This window comes from Ostrinia nubilalis, chromosome 20, assembly GCF_963855985.1.
Source record: "Ostrinia nubilalis chromosome 20, ilOstNubi1.1, whole genome shotgun sequence".
NCBI lineage: Eukaryota > Metazoa > Arthropoda > Insecta > Lepidoptera > Crambidae > Ostrinia > Ostrinia nubilalis.
This window is the reverse complement of record NC_087107.1, coordinates 10215312-10235131: the sequence shown is the minus strand read 5'-3', so window position 1 is coordinate 10235131 and position 19820 is coordinate 10215312. Positions and strand designations below refer to the sequence as shown.

General features: G+C 37.2%; 1 protein-coding gene across 5 annotated transcripts in view; it reads left to right on the top strand.

Moving 5' to 3' along the window:
* LOC135081620 (atrial natriuretic peptide receptor 1-like) overlaps positions 1-19820 on the top strand; it is a 407345-nt gene that overhangs the window by 324869 nt on the left and 62656 nt on the right. For 4 of the 5 annotated variants that reach the window (XM_063976372.1, XM_063976369.1, XM_063976368.1 and 1 more), the window contains 4 exons: positions 284-500; positions 8290-8404; positions 13469-13616; positions 18817-19015. In XM_063976372.1, coding sequence (XP_063832442.1) covers positions 308-500; positions 8290-8404; positions 13469-13616; positions 18817-19015 — 655 coding nt within the window. In that variant the 5' untranslated portion in view covers positions 284-307. The remainder of the gene's footprint in view (positions 1-283; positions 501-8289; positions 8405-13468; positions 13617-18816; positions 19016-19820) is intronic. The other variant, XM_063976371.1, reaches the window with a different exon arrangement.

Here is a 19820-nt window from a genome sequence, read left to right as displayed (position 1 = left end):
TGCTGTTTGATCTAATCTGAAGTAACAATGGTACATCATTATTTTAGAACAGCTAAATTAGGTACTTTTTTGAAGGTCGAAATATTGTAAAAATAATATGCTTTTGTAAAAGTAACAATAGTTTGCCAATTTTGTCATGAATGAGGTTTGATCACGAATGAGAGTCTATTATACTGCTTCATTTTCAAATTGTTTAGTTGTTAGGCAATTTGTAGGTCCTTGATACCTCCTAAACACGTGGCTTGCTATTACAATAAATATATATTTTTATTTCTTGTTCTAGGAATTCAACTGGCGCCGCCTGGCGATGCTTTACCACAACAACGATCCGTCCACCGGGCAAGGCAACAGTCCCTGTTTCTTAACACTCAGCGCCATCTTCTCAGTCATGACGAAGAAGGGAAACGAAAATACCATCCCGAATATACCCTTCGACGAAACCAACACCACTTCGACGAAGCTAAAACAGCTCTTGCAAAAATTGTCTTTGAATACTAGAAGTAAGTATTGAGCTAGAAACATCCAGAACTAACCCATGAAAATTTTCCAACTAACATAGCTAACTTTGGACACAATGGATGGACAAAGTCATATTATTATTACATTTATGGATTTGGAATTTTGGATTGCAGTTTGATCAAGATAAAAATTATGGTCCATTGTTCGACATCTATTAAAGAGCTAGTATTTGTGTCAACTGACCGAAGCAAGTTATCATATTTCTGTTAAACCGACTTTAAAAGAGGAACAGTTCACAATTCGTCTGTAAAGATGACGTCAAAATAAACATGATTTTGCAACAATAATGACGTATAGTCTGATGAGCTGCCTGTTCCTTAGGTTGAACTTGCAATCATCATCATTATCATCATCATCTCAGCCATGGGACGTCCACTGCTGAACATAGGCCTCCCCCAATGCTTTCCATGTTGCCAGGCTGGTAGCGGCCTGCGTCCAGCGCCTTCCTGCCACCTTTATGATGTCATCGGTCCACCATGTGGATGTTTAAATCAAACTAGGATAATTGTAATGATTTCAATATTCGCAATATTTGACAGTCTTTTTTCTTTTTTATCGCTAAATCACAAAGGATTCATCATCATCATCATCAGTTCTCTTTACTGCAGCAAAACGACCCTTTTTAATTTACCTTAGGCCATTGAAAGATTTAACTTACTTTCCTCACGCTCTGGGCAGACGGGATAAGAAATTGAGGATGCCTGATTTTTCTCGTATATTCTTTCCTTTCAATTCTTAGTGATGTTTATTAAAAGCGACCTCGTTTCGACCCCCATGCTGATTTCACCTACTCTCTGATCCATAATGCATAAACTGACCATAACATTATAAATCAATCCTTCAGCATGTCGCTTGAAATTCACATAAAAAGGCGTTTAGTAAGCATTAGACTTACATCAAGATACATTATTCGTTTCATCAAAATACGTCCCAGACACAATTGTGAGGCCCATAAAATTAAACGGCATCGTGAAACGGAACGTTTTCCAATATCTTTCGCGTTTTTCCCTCTTGCGCAACACATTTCAATGTCGTGTGAAACTTTATACTGTGCATAAAGCTGTCTAACCACTGTAATATGTTTTTGATTGCTTTTTGTCAGTCGTGAACTCGTAAGTATACTGTACCCATCTATAAATCTCAAGGTATCCGTCAAAAGAGTCTGTAATCTTTAAACGACTACATTACGGTCCTAGATTAATAAATATTATGGGAAGAGAAAGATTTTTCGTTGAAATCTTCTTTTCTGTTCTTTAATTAATGACGGATTACTGGAATTACCAGTTACTGGAAAAGTCACTCAGACGAAATGCTATTCAGAAATGTTCTTTGATTAACAAAAACCACTGGATCGCTGGAGAAAATTAAGTTACACCGCATTGGATAAAATAGAGGTAGGTTTAACGAAATTAACCAACTTTAATGTTGTACATTATTAAATTGTGCGGCAGCGTCAGTATCACAAAGCACATCTACGTAATTTAATTAAGACTGAACACTGAACCGTTTCGCCATTCACTGACCTCATTAACATTCAGCCGTTCAGTCGTTCATTCATTCATGGCAAGTGGATCGACGCCTTTATTATGAACGGGGAAGTTTGAAACCGCGTCGCAGTGGTAACTTATCCCTTATTGAATCCTACGGTCTCGACATGGGGTCTTTATTCTAAGGAGAATAGTAATATCCGCACTTGGGCCTATAAAAGAGCTATTTGTATAATAGAAACTTAAATACCCTCCTTCAGACTTGCCATATGTTTGTCTCGAAGCGCTGGTAGGGCCCAAAAGATAAGGAGACATGTAAAGTGCCCCATAAGGGCTACCTTTTCTTTTTTTATTATTTTCTATTGACGTTCATAAGTGCCACTTGTGGTCTAAATTGAATAAATATTTTTGATTTTGATTTTTGATTTAAGACCAGCGAGTCTTTTTTAGCTTAAATTCATACATAAAATGTTTTGCTTAATTTGGCATAATTTCATCATCAAGTAGAATTACTAATTCAACATCAACACTGATTATCTGAGCATCATCAGTTCATTTAATCGACTTGGAGCAGAGACTGATGATGATGATGATGGTGACAAACAAAAGATATTGTATAATATGTGAATGTCCATATGCACCGTACCTAGGTAGTTACGGACGTATGATATCAAAGGAAGCAGCGTTCTGCTATAACGATGCATGTAAATGATTGCAAATTGATGTGTCATCAATATGCAATAAGTCAGCAGTGATGATGCGTTATGTATCATCCGAGATCAGATTAAACGAATAGGGAACAAAGAATCTCGTTTAGTTATGAGTCTTGCTATGACTTTAAATCTAAAAGTACCTAATTAGTACGAAGTTGTATTTGAAGTTTAATCGACTTTTAAAATTGCAATTGAAGTTTCGTTGGAATAACTGTTTCTATATTGCAACTCAGAACTCAGAACAGAGGTCTAGAGGAGGTATTAATCCAACCTCTCGTTCTCACCGCTGCAACTCTTGTGTAGATGTACAGAATCACTGCCAATAAAAACCCAACCAGTATAGGCCAAGTTTGTCCCCAGGGGAACGTTAAACTGTTATTGGACCTGCATCGAAGTTAGAGCACATTTCACATTTAGGTAATTTTAGCAGCGTGACAAACGCGCGACGGTCGCGCTGCAGATAATTCCATACTATATGACAACGGATGCCTGCCTTCATATTATGAAAATGCCGCTGCCGCGCTGCTGTCGCGCTTCTGACACCCTAATGGTGCATCCAGACTGGGCGAACGGGCTCGCGCGGCACGCTGGTCATCCTGCTCACCCTGCTCTTAAGTGAGCAGGATGTCGAGGACGCACCATAATGTGAAGGCGGCCTTCAATCAGAAGAACTTGTGTACACCGTCAGCGTGTAGTTTGACTGCACCAAGTAGGTACTTATGATTTGTCAGCCAGATGGCTGCATTCCCTTTATAGGCTGTACTGCAGATGCAATAAATCTGCGACAGGAAATTGTACAGCGAACTTGCGGTCAGTGCGGTCGTTTAGAAATGTAAGTCGGTTGCAAGCGGAATACAAAATCGGTTTGCATCGGTTTTTTTGATACAGATGCCTACAGGTATAAAATTCGTAACATTGTTGTATTGTATGGCATTCTAATACGGGTATCGTCTGACTGCCACCGATTTTTATGTTTTTGGTAATACCAATTTATATAAAAAGACTAAAACTTTATAAAGGAACGAGTCACGAGCCTTATCACACCTACATCACAGTGTCACAAAACTCTTAGAATAAAAATTTCATCGGTTAAACATGTGAAGTAAATTAAGGTCATATACTTATTTGGAGTCTCAAAATAGAATTTTGAGGTTTTCTTTATTTATGAAGTTGGGAAGACTAAACTTGTCGGAGGCAGATTTTTATTTCTTCTCAAAATCTGGAGTATATTTTTTTATTAGTAATTAAGATCCTCACTGAGCCGTCTGCTGGACATAGACTGATAAAAATGAGGGATCTAGGATAACTGGACGTCTTCCTGAAAACTGCTTTCTTGTGCTAGACTTCACTCTATACAGATCATAATTGGATTCCCGGCTCGAGTTTTGATGTCAACAACATAACTTACAATTAACAAACTAATAAGAATTTAATTTAGGGAGATAAGGACACGAAACAAATTTATTTATGACTTAAACTTGATCATAATACTATAGGTAGGTATTCGAAACAATTTTTAATATGATGATGATAAAGGCTCAATTAGAACAAAATGATGTAACCATTCGACCGTGCGGTATTATTCAATATGACGACAACAATTTTAATGAACATGTTTTCGAGAAGCAATTTCAATGAACTGACTTACATTTTCGGACATGAAATGTAATTAAAAAGAAACCATCGCTCGTCGGTCAATGTCTCATTCATTTTCAAAGTTCATTCATTCTTACTATCAAGTGAATGGGCGCCTTTGTTGAAGTGCAGTTCCTGCACAAAACGTATATGCAAGATGGATGACGTAATCAATATCTTATGCAACGGCTTTATGATAGGGAAGGCTATGAATTTTATAACTTGAGTTCGAAAACCACATTCAGAAATACCAGAATATTGATTTTTCAAATTTTAAGTCTATTTTTAGGGTTCCGTACCTCATAAGGAAAAAACGGAACCCTTATAGGATCACTTTGTTGTCCGTCCGTCCGTCTGTCAAGACCCTTTATCTCAAGAACGCGTGAACGTATCAAGCTGAAATTCACATGAAATACTCAGGTCTATTGTTCCTTTAAGCTGTGAAAATATCAAACTTCTAAGCTAAGCCAATCAAAAGATACAGCCGATTATGTCGATATTTTCAACAAATTTTCGACACTCGCAAAGGAAAAAACAAAACCTACAGGATACTTCCCGTAAACTCAGAATCTTGAAATTTGGCATAAAGCATTGTCATATAATGCAAATATAGGAAAAATTGCGAAAATTTCATTTTTTTAGTTATATAATATAATAAAAATATTTTAATAAAATGAAACTTACTACCTTATTTCTCACGAACGAATAAAGGTATCAAATTGAAATTTATACCAAATACCTAGATCTATTGTCCCTTTAAGAAGTAAAAAAATCAAACATCTAAGTTAACGCGATCAAAAGATACAGCAGTTTATACCGACACCTTAGACGAATTTCCGTCACACGCTAGGGAATCAAAACCTACAAGGTACTTCCTGTGAACTCAGAATCTTGAAATTCGGCACGAAGCAACGTTATATAGTACAGATAAAGGAAAAATTGCGAAAATGATAAATTTGAAGTTATATAAAATTTAAAATATTATTTTTGCTTACATGACATAAAATATTTTTTTAATAATTATAAACTTACTACCTACCCTTTTTCACATGAACGCGTAGAGATATTAAAGTTGAAATTCATATCAAACACTTCTTAAATCTAATTGCCTCTAAACTGTGAGAAATTCTAAATCAACGCAAAAATTCAAAACGCTGAGGTAGGTAGGTACCTACCTATAATGCAAATATAGGAAAAATAAATAAATAAAAAATAATCATACCGCATATTTTGAAATTCGCCACTACTCGCAAGTAATTTGATTTAATACGTCATAAATTGTAAACCGCTACGTTTGTACGGCGGAACCCTCGGTGTGCGAGCCCGACTCGCACTTGGCCGGTTTTTAGTGTAGTTATAACTAATTCAGTATACTCGTACCTACTTACAATTTTGCATAATAGTTTATTCATTCATAAATGGACGCCTTTTAATCGATTTATAGTTAAATTCCTGCACATTGTAAATTGCTATAGAGCTGATGTAAATATATACGCATTACATCTAAATTACAAATGAATAATATAGTAAATTGTATGACTAATTACGATTTATTATAATCTTAGTTTTCCTTAATAGGTAGAATAGGACCACCCTACTAACCCCACTATCCCTATGTACAAAATTATGCGATAGAAGGCAAATAAATAAGGAACAGATATGAGAAAATCAGGTGTCTGGCTAACATGGGAAGTGCAGGCTAACCCCCAATCCTCTGGTAAAGTCGAGACGAAATAAATGACCCAATGACGATGATTTTACAAACATACTTTCTAGTACATTCTTTCTTATCTAAAAGTGAATGAGTAGCCATTTTCCGACCACTCCATAGTTTCTGCACAGTATCTGCTAAAAGATGACGTAAGCACTAACTTATGCAACACTTTGGTCTACATGGAAGATATGAATTTTAATGCGCCTTGTATCGAGCTGGAGTGAAGTATCAGCTTTGGATTAAAGTGCATGTTACATAATGAGGGGACCCGTATGGATCTAGTTTAGAGGAAGTTTTTTTCTTGTTGATCATCATCATCATCTCAGCCATAGGACGTCCACTGCTGAACATAGGCCTCCCCCAAGGCTTTCCATGTTGCCCGGTTGCTAAGATTTCTTGTTGATAAGATTTCTTTTTTGGTGATACAGTTACAGTGTGTTATTTTGGTTGTTTGAAAAAAACCTGGGTACCTGATTCAACAAAAAATCCACCAATGTTTAATCAGAAAGGTTCTGTCTCTCTTAACTAAATACCCCTACTTACCTTCTTAGATACACAAAATTAAATGTCACTGTACCTGTATACACATTTAATTAATAAAAAGCCGTATAAAGCGAGAATAGAGTAGTAGAGAGAGTAAAAAGAGAGTATGCTTTTTAAAAAGTATACTTGCAAAAATAAAACGAATTTTAAACATAAGAGAATACCCATTTTGAACGCATGTAGTCCGAGCCTAAATCTCTCGATCGACGAACGTAGCGAATAATAGACTAACAAGATCGTGCTGAATGTCGGCTTCCAGACATGCTATAGTATACCAAAGAGGATAGCTTTGGTTTATACCTTGTCTCTTTCAAAACAGTGCCATAATTTAATGGAGAGAGAGATGGTTATTCTTTGATAGACTCCGCTATAGGTACAACCACAGAAAAGACAGTATTTTTAAATTATAAAGCAAAAACAAAATTGATTCTGCACTCAGGAGGATTTGATGAGTGCTGATGACAAACGCCACTTTTGTAGCGGAGTTTTGGTGGTTTTGGGCTGACACTGTGTAGGTTTGTTGTCGACACGATAAGAAGAAGAAAATTGATTTTCAATTTCGGCTCTGAAACAAACATTGTAGCCTTGTGAGTTACATTTCCTTTTAAAATACTTTTTGTTCCGAAAATAGATTTTGTTTCTTTTACATATTTGAATTGCATGTCCTCGGTGTGGTTTATTTTAAATTTGGTCGTTGTTTTACTGATTTTGAAATGTTCTTGTAGACTGTTTGTAAATTTTAAGATTATCTTATTGTGATGGTAAAGTAAGCATTAATTGACTAGACGTTAATATATCTTTTTTCTTACTAAAATATCAGAATAAGGCGGGTCACTAACTCTCAAACTATGGTTATAAATAACAAAATTTTACAGACAAAGTGTAATAAAGTAATAAAGACAAAAGGGAAAGAAATCAATAAAATAAATTTTTGGGGTAAAATTATTTTCGGGTAAAACTTCTTCAGGCGAATGTACGGCAAATTGCCCCACACGGGCCCATCACTCTGAGGAGGGTACAGATTATGTTTTGGGTCCTGTTTTTGTACAGATGACATCTCGTCAAGATAAACTGTAATATAAACTATAAATGAGTAGGTACTATTTTGTTTGTAGGTAGCCAAACTACAACTAGTAATACCCACGAAGTTTGTCTAACCTTCCACCAAACACCCTGTATAATGATGAATGTTAGCTGTATAATAAGCAATTACATTTTCGATGATAAACAATTTTATTCTGTTTAATATTATGTCGACTAAAGTATTTACAAAGGAAAATCTCACGGGGTCCTTACCTGGAAGTAAGGACTTTTGAGAGAGAACTAGAAGTGAAATAGATCCTAAAGTATGTGAAATATAATACTTAGCTAAATAACAATATTTTGTGATTTTCAGGGCGAATTTTGCCAGGATTTTTTCAGATTTGCATTAATAATGTTTTAATAAAATACATAAACTTTTTGAGTTAGTTTCATTTGTCTTATTAAGGGTCATACGTACACCAGATCGTGATGTAAGTACCCACTTGCATACCCATGCAAGTAGGATGGGAAAATCAAGGTGGTTTTACAAAATCAAAGAGTTATTTTTAATGTGTGTGTCCTGCTTGTTTGTTTTTTTTGTTGGTATCTGCTAAAATAAGTTTTTTTCTGTGCTAAAAGTATAATTTTGTTGCAGTTGTGGTGGTGTGCGCCAATCCAAGTACAGTCAGGGAGATAATGTTGGCTGCTGATGATCTCAACATGGTGTCTTCGGGGGAATACGTGTTCTTCAACATTGAGCTGTTTTCAAAGTGAGTATAGTAATAGTATAATCATCATCAAGATAAGGTCTTATTTTAGTCTCCACTGCAGGATTTTCACCCTCTCGTAGTTTAGCAGAGACCCATTTGCCCCTCCATGAGTATGTACGTACATAACATAAATCGATATAAACTATGTGTCATAAAAATATCAGAAACATTCATTTAGTCTCTCCTCGTCGCCATGTTTATATGTATTAATACTTAGTCCCTGTCTCAGTCAAATAACTTTTAAAGCATACAATCATAGCAGTTAGTAGTTGGCGGTAGTAACAAGACCCTAAGGGCCCATGCGTTTTTCGGTACGCGGCCTCCACTCCTGAACCTTGCTGTCCCATTGGCCGTCAGTTCTGCATACTATGTGCCCTGCCCATTGCCACTTCAGCTTGCTAATCCGTCGGGCTATGTCAGCTGCTACCAACCGGGCAACATGGAAAGCATTGGGGCAGGCCTATATTGTATATGCAGTAAACATCCTATGGCTGAGATGATGATGATGAAGGGCCCATGCACACCACGTTTTTACAGGCACCGTCGACGCTTGTCCTACGATCGCGCGTTTGCGGTACTGCTAGATTTGAAAAAGGTAGAATTTATTACTTTTCTATTTACATTGGTGGAACCCTTGAAGCTTACATCGCGTACACAACGTACCTGAAAAATTGTAGTGTACATGACCCCTAAAAGGTCATTAAGTAGACTTAACACGTGGAACGCTTAACAGCAACAAATGGTATTAGATGGCGTTCCAAGGGTCTGACAAATTTGCACTTCGGTCCACATTAGGGCACCGCTGTGCCATCGGTTTTAGTTACTGGTAAGAGAGAACAGTAGAAGAAGAGTCAGTAGAATCCTTCTATTTATTATGACGAGAAAATGTTATCAGATCTCATGCAGAAACAAAAGCTTCTAACTCTACACGCCCTAACTTCATAAACTCTACCTCTTAGTCGATTTGTGGCTTGGCCACCAAGTGAAATCGGCAGTGGGAGACGGCGCATGTGACTGCACCAGACAGTCTGCCAACAGAGAGAGATGGTGGGAGATCGTGCAGAGAGTTGTATCCGCCTCTACAACCGATTTGAACAACGCCTCAATGTGACCACGACCGCTCTGCCAAGAGTGAATCGAATAAGAAGAAGAAGAAGTAAATATAACCTTTCACCTGTGTAGCGATAGCGAAACCGCTATGTCATATTATGTTAATTTTGACTATCGTGCAGTTTTTGAAGTAAGGCCCAGGTTCCTAAGGTGGAGTGTAAGGTGAGTAATTTGACAGCGGTGGCGGCGCGGCGCGGAGCGGAGCTGTGCAAAGCGGAGAGGAGAAGTGGAAATAATTAAATCTGGTTATTCAATACACTTTTCTGCTCCGCTCCGCTTCGGTGTAATCTGGGCCTTAGTGTAGATATTAAGCTTGGCGTTACATAACATCTGATAACTTTTTCACATTAGAAGCTGCACAGTGCAAGTCATTATGGTCTTATCTTGGCAACATTTTACATTAAAATGTTTTTGGTGGGACCAGATTAACTGACCGTGAATGTTCAGCTGTAAGCGAAGGTTCTGATTAATGTTCCTTCATCAAAAGGGCTGGTGAGTTCTAATTTGATAAGCCTAGAACATTAGGTACACGAAAAGGACCTACGTTGTCCATCTCTCTTCCCCAAGTTCAGAGCTCTTAACGGTCTAGCCCAGGGTTTCCCAAACTATGGGTCGTGACCCAGTGGTGGGTCGCGAGCGAACATTGAGTGGGCCCTGCCTGTAGAACGACACACCATCCTACCGATCCAACCGCTGGGCAGCGGGCGACAATTGTACTTAATCTTTGTTTGTTATTTGAAAAGTCCTTTATTTAGGTATATTGGTAACGATTAAATTTCCTATAGGTGGGTCCCGAGTTTGGGAACTTGTATGAAATGAGTCGTAGCCCAAACAACTTTGGGAACCACTGGTCTAGCCACATTATCTGTATTTAATGAGAAACGCATTTCAAGTTAAATGGAACGTAAGTTCCCGTTATAAGGGACGAATATTAATTCCCGGGAAGTTTCAGGAGAATTCGGAGTGTTTGCAAATGATACGGGGATCCGTAACCGGGATAATGAAGCTGAAACTGAAAGTATAACTCAATGCTTATTAGAATTAAGCTCTATTATGTCTTGTGTCTTCGGAAAGCTTTATGTATTTTCAATCTGATGGCATATTTTTATTATTTTTAATAAATAGGCTTCACATAATATTTGTTTGCCAACAATATGGACTTTGTAATATCCTGACAGAATATGTTTTTGTCTATCTTAAACAAAGGTTCCATAACTTTTTTACTTACCACTTTCAAAATAGGTTTCGTTGCGGGTCCAATGACAGTTTAACTTTCCTCCGCGGGACAAACTTGACCTTCACTGGTTGGGTTTTTATTGGTGGTCAAGCTGTAGATCCTGGCTACACAGGAGATTCAGCGGTGGGAACGAGAAGTAGGAATAGTCTCGTTTCAAAATAGGTAACGTCAAGTTGGCTAAAATTGTGAGATGAAGTCAGAAAGTACCATAAAGTACTTGGAAAGACTGCCTTAAAAAAATTTTTTTTTGAGTGTTCATGAATGAGTTTTCATTTCATGTAGGAAATCGGTTACCTGGTACATTTCGCTGAAGACCCCTAGAAACCCGTGTGATGTGAGGTCTTATCTCCTTAGGGTATTCCTTATTGACCTTCTTTTATCGTGTTTACTCAATTCTGTTTTACGGAGTAACTGAAGAATCCTGAGGTAACAGTAATAAGTATACCAAAAGGTTAAAATGAAATGTGGGTAAATTAAGAGATTGGTCGGGTAATGTCAGACATCTATGTCAGCTTAACACATTTATGGGCAGTAACGTCCACGGGCGTTCAGGTAGTAAAGAATGATACGACAGAACGCTATAAGTTTTACTCGTTTTACATTGACACTACGCCCATAGGTATGTGATTAAGTACCTTACGCCCGTATTCAAAAACATTACTATGAGGTCTCATAGTACGCGTGGACGCACAGAGTGACACAAGAACCAATCACAGAGCTCTATTCAACGCTGTGCGTCCGATTTGCTGCTTAACTTAAGCAAGCATCGTTTGTGGATACGGGCGTTAGTGTCTAATGTCCACCAAAGTGTTAAAAGTTTGATAGAGTAGTGACGTCAGCTGTTACAACCCACACTAAAGAAGAAAACGATAAGCAATAGATTAAAATTCCCGTAATTGTTTCTTTGGAAGTTTGGGGCCAATTTGTCTTAAACTTGTGGCGGCAAATTGGGCGTTAAAGATATTTCACAAAGGGAACACTCTGGAATGCGGCTCTGTCGAAAGTTTGGCTAAAAGGTCTTGGTGATGAAGGACCCTTTAATATTCTTAACACCTCACTGACCACGGCAAGTTATAACCCATAACAGAAGGGGCAAATATATAGTGTTTGCTTGCATAGCGATCATTTTTATTATACATTTTGGATGGTTTTCGAACACATCATAGAATGAGGCGTCATGGATTGGAACCAGCTCCCAGTAGAATGGGACCACTACCACCTATTTCTCCCATCAATTTAATTGTATTCGCATAATTTTATCATCACATCTAATGAACATTAGACTATATCCTATACCGAAAATTATATCTAATGGACCCTTTCAACATAAAATAATATTAACTTTAGTTCAAACTGTTAATAGTGATTTTAATAGCTTTATTTAATTAAACCACACAACCATACATTATTGTCAGAAAATAATCACTCTACATAATTATTAATACCGCAAATCAATTACACTGTATACCTTTAAATGAATAATAATTAATAGTTGTATCATTGTAATATCCTACAATTATACTACTATCCTACAATTATAATATTGATTGCATTTTCAAAAAATTACACCTTTGGTTTGTTCACTATAACAGTAACTGAGCATTAGTGATGAACATAATATGATAATAAAATTACGGGTCTTTACTAATAATAACATAGAATCTTTATTTTTATTAGATTTTTTTGGGAAATTAACGTTAAAAAATAAAATTAAAACTTTAATTTCGCTCCGTCACTCTAAATGTAAATTACCAAACTTTTTAAGGATCTCGTAGCTCTATTTTAGCATAGCAAATTCAATGTGTTAACAAAACTAAGTTGACCAAATAACAGTTTGTGTTCACGGTAATGTGGACCTTATCAGCTTACAAACGCGTTATCGGGTCATATGAGACATAATTTAATGACTGCTTAGAGTCCTGAATATAATAATATTGGAGGTGATCCCATTAAGTTTAATGTCGGATTATGTTGTAACTTCACCCCATTTACTAGGGATTATCCACCGAAATATGGAAAGGAAATGAGATGAGTAGATACAGGTTTCCGATTGAGTTTTACAGAAAGATTATGCTTAGGTACCTACTGTTACAGATCTACATATTATGTTTTGGATAACCTAGTGAAGAAGTAAATTAAATTTTATATAAGACAGTACCTAGGTGTGATGTCTATTGTAATAAATGTTTCTTTCTTTCTAAACTAAAGCGACAATAGCTCTGGTGACGGTTTCGGGTCCGATTTGACGAATGCGGGTTCGAAACATGCCGCGCCGCTGGGTTGTAGTGGTGAGCCCACTCGGAACACAAGCATTATGCTTATGCTGGCATTGAAGGGTTTACGGGACTATTAGCAAATTATTTTGTATTTACTTACTTAATTATTCTTTTTTAAAAATAGGTCAGAACATACGGTCAAACTCCTTGGCTGAGCGCCTGGCCGGCGAGAAACTTTTTTTTCTATTAATTGTTCATTTTCGACTGTCATTTGTTTTTTCTTTGTACATTCTACTTTTAATACAACTGTTTCTGGTATTAATATTTGAGGTGATTTTATCAAGATCAATAATACAGTTTTCTTGCAAAATCGCGAAAATTTCAACGTAGATAAGATGCTACTGTGTTTAACTTGATGCTACTACATTAATGTACTTACTTTAGGTATTCTACAGGAATAATTTAATTAATAAGTATTAACAATTAATTTTTCTTCCACAGTTTAGCATCAGCATCGTCCAAGGAGCCTTGGAAGGTGGCCAATGACACGGATGAGCGGAATGAAAGAGCGAGACGGGCGTATAGCTCTGTTCTCACTGTCACCAGTCCTGCACCTGAGAAGAAGGAGTATTTGGAGTTTTCTGATCAGGTATGACTGTATTTTATAAAAAACCTTTCATCATTATTATCATCAGGTCATTTCCACTTCAGGCATGACGAGCTTCCGTTGCTGTCCGGGCCTTTTCAAGGCGATAGTGAATAGGCACTTACAGGGCAGATAATCTACCATCCTAGACTGCATCTCACTTAATTCCAGATGTGATTGCGGTCAAATACATATAAATTGTTATGCATAAAAAAAAGCTTTTATAATTAATTTACCAGAACAAACAGGATAATTTGGCCTACACTGTCCACGGTTTAGGCGAGATATGAAAAGCTTCATCTATTCCATACTAGCTTTGCGCCCGCGGCTTCGCCCGCGTGGAATTTTGTCTGTCACAGAAAAACTTTGTCGCGCGCGTCCCTGTTTCAAAAACCGGTATATAAACTATCCTATGTCCTTTCCCGGGACTCAAGCTATCTTTATGCCAAATTTCATCAAAATCGGTTCAGTGGTTTAGGCGTGAAAGCGAGACAGACAGACAGAGTTACTTTCGCATTTATAATATTAGTAAAGAAGTATAGATATTTATTTATTTATTTAACACCAGGTGCGATTGCGGTCAAATACCTGCCTTGTTAGGCATTATAAAAAGGTTTTATAATTTTAAGAGCAAATAGGATGATTTGGCCTACACTGTCCACGCTCTAGGCGAGGTATGAAAAGCTTCATCTATTGCATAAAAATATAAAAAAGGTAAAATACCATAGAATGTTATTCTTTTCCAGTCGATCTTAACTTTAAGGCTGTGTTGCCAAAATCCATACAAAAACACCGGTTATCGTCAAAGTTACGGTCAAAGTTAGGTGGTGCAACTCAGCCTAAGTTGTGTAATTTATGTACGAAAAAATAACAAAAGACAAAACAATTTGTTGCGGTCACACACGATCACCTCCTTGGCCGCGCAACACTGGCCACCAAGAAAATGTAGCCATAATTTTTCTCGACGACCAATATCGACATTCTTTTGTTTTTTCTCGCGCTCATTTCTCTCGATACTTTTCCTCGTCTTGAATAATGTGAATAATTATTGTCAATAATAATTATCACGATTTATCTCTTACTAGCTTTCCGCCCGCGGCTTCGCCCGCGTGGAATTTTGTCTGTCACAGAAAAGCAATATCGCGCGCGTATTTGTTCACTGTTAAGACCTACCCTGGACTACGACAAACGTTTTAAAACCAAAATCAGCTCAATCGGCCCAGCCGTTCTCGAGTTTTAATCAGACTAACGAACATCAATTCATTTTTATTTATATAGATATCGTGTATTAATAACTAATAAGCCCTGAAGCACGTTATTTACATGTAGTCATTTAGTCCCTTCGAGCCACTACACAAATCTTTGGGCAAGACAAGGAAAGGAAGGTAGAAAAACAAAACATGTCCAATGTCGGTATGTAATCTTTCATTAGCGTAATAATTTACCAATAAAGTCACATAATAGGTAATCACAATTTAAAAGTACCTATTTAACTCTACGACGATGATTCTTGCAACTTACAATGATCTAATGCAAGTGGGTAAGTATAATTATTATGGGAAAAACGTCACTTAGTCACAAATGAACATCAATATTAAACATAAAATACGATTTTATGATCATTTCGCACCCTTAGAATGAAAGTGACCGAATCCAAAAAATGCAATTTGTGGTAAATGAACAAGAAAGTCTTCAAAAAAGTGTAGTCTTGAATACATTTTACTATATCTCTTTCGTGTTCCGTCGCATTTGATTGATTTTAAGTAGATTTATTGATTAACCTTTTGAGTTAACATTGGCAGAGTATTTTTTGTAATTATACTTTATTTAGTATATATTTTGACATAAAATATAAAGTACTTCTAAATTAGGTCACTTTATTACAAAATACTTTTGAAACTGATGAGATTTTTTATTAATTATGTCTGTTTATGACGCATTTTGCAAATGAATCTGTTGACATAAGTCATTACTATACTTAATGTTATGTGAATATAAGGTAGTGAACATGGGCGTAGCCACGGTGGGGCAGGGTGGGGCAAGTGCTCTAACCTGTCAGGTACCTAACCAAACCTAAAAAAATAATTATCTAGGTACTAACTGCAATACGATGTACACTACCAACTACTTTTTGGGTGAAAGATTTCTTGGTGTAGGTAGGTGAGCAATAAGACAGTGTTGGATAATTCGGATAATTCGAATTACACATTCAGATATTGGGTGCTATAAGATAGCCTTTTTGTATGAAAAAAACTAACCGAGGTATAGCCCAAGGGTATAGTTTGCTTCTTAGCCGTTCGTTTCAGCCGAATGACGTTTACTTATTGCTGGACAAAGGCCTACTCCAAAGATTTCCAAAACGACCGGTCCTGCGCCGCCCGCATAGGCACCTCCCGCGACCTTCACCAGATCGTCGATCCACCTAGTGGAGGGCCTGCCACTACGTCTTCCAACTCGTGGTCGCCACTCGAGAACTTTTTTGCTCCAGCGGCCCATCAACTCTGTGAGCTATGTACCCCGCCCACTGCCACATGATTTTAGCGATTCTGCGTGCTATGTCACTTTGGTTCTACTGCGGATCTTCTCATTTCTGATTCGATCGCGCACGGAGACTCCGAGAATAGCACGCTCCATCGCCCTCGGGCCTTCTTATGAGGCCCATAGAAAGCGACCACGTCTCAGATCCTTAAGTTGTCACTGGCAACACACACTGGTCAAAGACTTTTGTTTTGAGACACTGCGGCATTTCGGACGTGAGAATATTGCGAAGCTTTCCGAACGGAGCACACCCGAGATGAATTCGACGGTTGACCTCTTTCTCGAAGTTGGACCTACCTAACTGGATTGTCCCAGGTACACTTAATTGTCAACAACTTCGAGTGTAGTCTCTAACTTTCAGAGGTGTGGGTTACAACACGGATATTTGACATGATTTTTGTCTTGTCCATGTTCATTTTAAGAACCATTTTTGAGAAGCTCTTCATACATCGAGAAGCCATCGAGCATGACTACGATATCTTCCGCGAATCCAATGAAGGTGATGAAGTCTTCGCTCTGCCTAGCGCTCATCCAGCTCCAAAACCCCGAAAGCTTTTATCTCGAATTGCAAAATCTTTTCAAATGCCTAGGAGACTACGGAAATGTGGACGAATGCAATGACAGGATCGTAGGAATTGTCCAAACGACTGGGTCTAAGTTCATTAAAACCCGTCGTTCAAAAGGAACCAAAAAGATCTCTGACCTCACCAACTTATGGAAGAGAGAAGAAACTTGGTTCTGCAAGTATACTCAACTCGCGACCTACGCCAATTTGATACAGACCCAATTAAAGAGGCGACTGAGCATAACAAGGGCTCTATAGCAAGAGATCTGTCTGTTGGCCAAAGCCAACTGACCAAGCTGAAGACCGAGGATGGCAGAGTCATCTCGTCGGGGCCTGAGATATTGGAAGAGGTTGAGGTTCTACGGAAAATTATCACGAGTGTACGCACACCTGATCACAAATCTAGCCGAAGACCCAAGAGCTAGATTGACCCGACACTATAAGATATCTCGGACGTCAGTCTGTGCGAGATTAGAATGGCTCTCAAACACCTGAAAAACAACAAGGTACAGGGTGATGATGGAATCACAGCTGAGCTTCTGAAAGCAGGTGGAGCGCCGGCACTAAAAGCTCTTCAGAAGCTATTTGACTCCGTCATCCCTGAGGGAAAAAAAGCTCCCTGTCTTTGTTTTCATTATCCGTTTGCATGTTTGGAGGTGTTATTACCATCAAACTAAACATATCTTGAACTAACTCATCTTGAGGTTATTTTGACTATAGAGTAAGAGCTAGTGAACGCCAGACCTACGTCATTTTATAAAAGCTGAAAGTTTGTCAGCGTATACTCCCAATATAGGATATACTATAAAATCTGATTTTTTTTGTTTAACATTTTGGCAATAATTAGAAATATTTTCCCCAACACTCACACAGTTTTGACAGTTCCAACTCCTTGCCAGACTGTTTTTTAGGGTAGCTCTAAAGCTCCCAAAGCCATGATGACCCAAACTTCATAATTCACCAACATTATAACCTATATTGGGAGCATACGCTGATAAACTTTCAGCTTTTATAAAATGACGTAGGTCTGGCGTTCACTAGCTCTTAGTTTACTAGTAAACTTGTGAAGTAAAGTCTGAAACAACACAACTTATTAAACTCTTAAGTACATAAATTTATACATATCTTAAACAAATTTTATATTAAAGCGACATATTCCAAAAATATGTTAATCGGTCCTTTTTATTTTTTCTTCTACACAGGCGCAATATCAAAAATATCAAAACTAAATTAGGTTAGTTCAGTCATAAATAGTCCTATTCGTAAAAGTGTCGTGTATCCTTCATTTATATTTTTAACTAAACAGACCGAATCCATAAATGAACACTGAATACTCTAACATATTTAGTTTAAATACAGACCTATTTATTAAAAGGTCACTTTATGACAAAAAATCATGAACTTACCTTTACAGTATTTTTGTAATAAACAGATACAATTCGAGATCCGCCGATGTTTTACACGTACACTCGCAAGCACCGCCGACGTAAAACTAGTTCTGCCTCTTTCACACAATATGCATACATGAAAAGCGGGATTAGTGAAAGAGACCGAAGTATGCGATTCTCTGCCTTTACTAAGAGATAGGTCACTTTATCTATACAGGGATATAGAGCATGCTTTATAAGGTCAGTTTATGGTGAAATCGAGAGTAACAGGAATTTTGAGTTAAGTCACTTTAATTCTAAGGGTGCGATTTGTATTGATAATTGTGAAGTCTTATTTAATTTTCCCAGCATTCTAGTTTCAGATTACAAATAGGCATGTTATAACTACGAGCACTTACATAATAAGTAAAAACAATTACCTTTTTATCTACATATTTTACTGGATTATGAATGCAGGCCGGCTATCATTGGCCCACAAATTCAAAATGCAAAATGGAAATTACTAAAACTTTTAAATTAATGTTCTTAAACTAACGCTGTAACCATTCTGTATATTTGCATGTCTATGACTAAATAGGTCTTAAGTAACATTATATCAAATAAGAACTACTCTGTAACCACCTATTTAAGGCAAATAAATGATGATTATTATTATTAACAATAGGTTAAAAACAAATCCTAGTGTCATTACTTATTTTCTTTTTTTTCTCAGGTCAAACAGCTAGCAGCAACAAAATACAACTACACGTTCGGCAAAGGGGAAGTGGTCTCGACCTTCGTGGCAGCGTTCTACGATGCTGTACTCCTGTACGCCCTTGCTCTGAACGACACTTTGCAGCAGGCTAACAGCACTTCGGGCCCTTTGGACGGCGCTGCGGTCATAAAAAACATGTGGAATAGAACCTTTCAAGGTAAGGCTATTATGTGCTTTAATTTTAAGGGGTTTAATTTTGTGGGGAAAGTGGAATTGGAAAAAGTTTCGTAATAGCTGGAGATACAAGTAGGTACAATAATCACCCTTTGGGGGAGGCATTTGTCAAGCAGTGGACGTCTTTCGGCTGAAACGAACGAACGAACAATAATCACGCACTGTAACTTTAAAAAATACTTTTGATATTTCTGACAAAATATTATGTTTTTGATGTTTGATTCAAGTAAGGACAGCAATCACCAGCATATCTGGACTGGGCTTTATTTTTGTCGTAAAATCGCATCTTTTAAAAATAGTTAAGATTATGCAGAATTCAGCATTAGTTTGTTTGAATCTACCTAAACACTTCTTGATGAGTTTGTCATGGAAAAGTGATAAAATTGTTTTTTTCTTTATTGATTTCACTTTACTTAATATTCCACCACTACTTTACTTAATAACCAGTCATTTAAGCTTAAATTAGGTAAGAATCTCGGAATTCGAGATACCCAGCTGCAAGTCTGTAAATAGTTGTATATTGACACCCTAAAAGTTGTCTCAAAACCTACATTATGGTAGGGTGTAAGCAACTATTAAATTTTAAGGTCAAAGGTCACAAAAATCGCTTTTTTTGGAAATATCTCATTTCCTATGGGTTTTTTGCTATTTGTATTTATTATCAATATTGTAGAATACAAAATTCTCTACAAATTTTGTTCAAAAATTTTTTTTATACGGTGAACCGTTTTCGAGATAGAGGGCGGCCGCTAGTACTTATAATAAATCTGTAGAGGTCAATTCTGTAC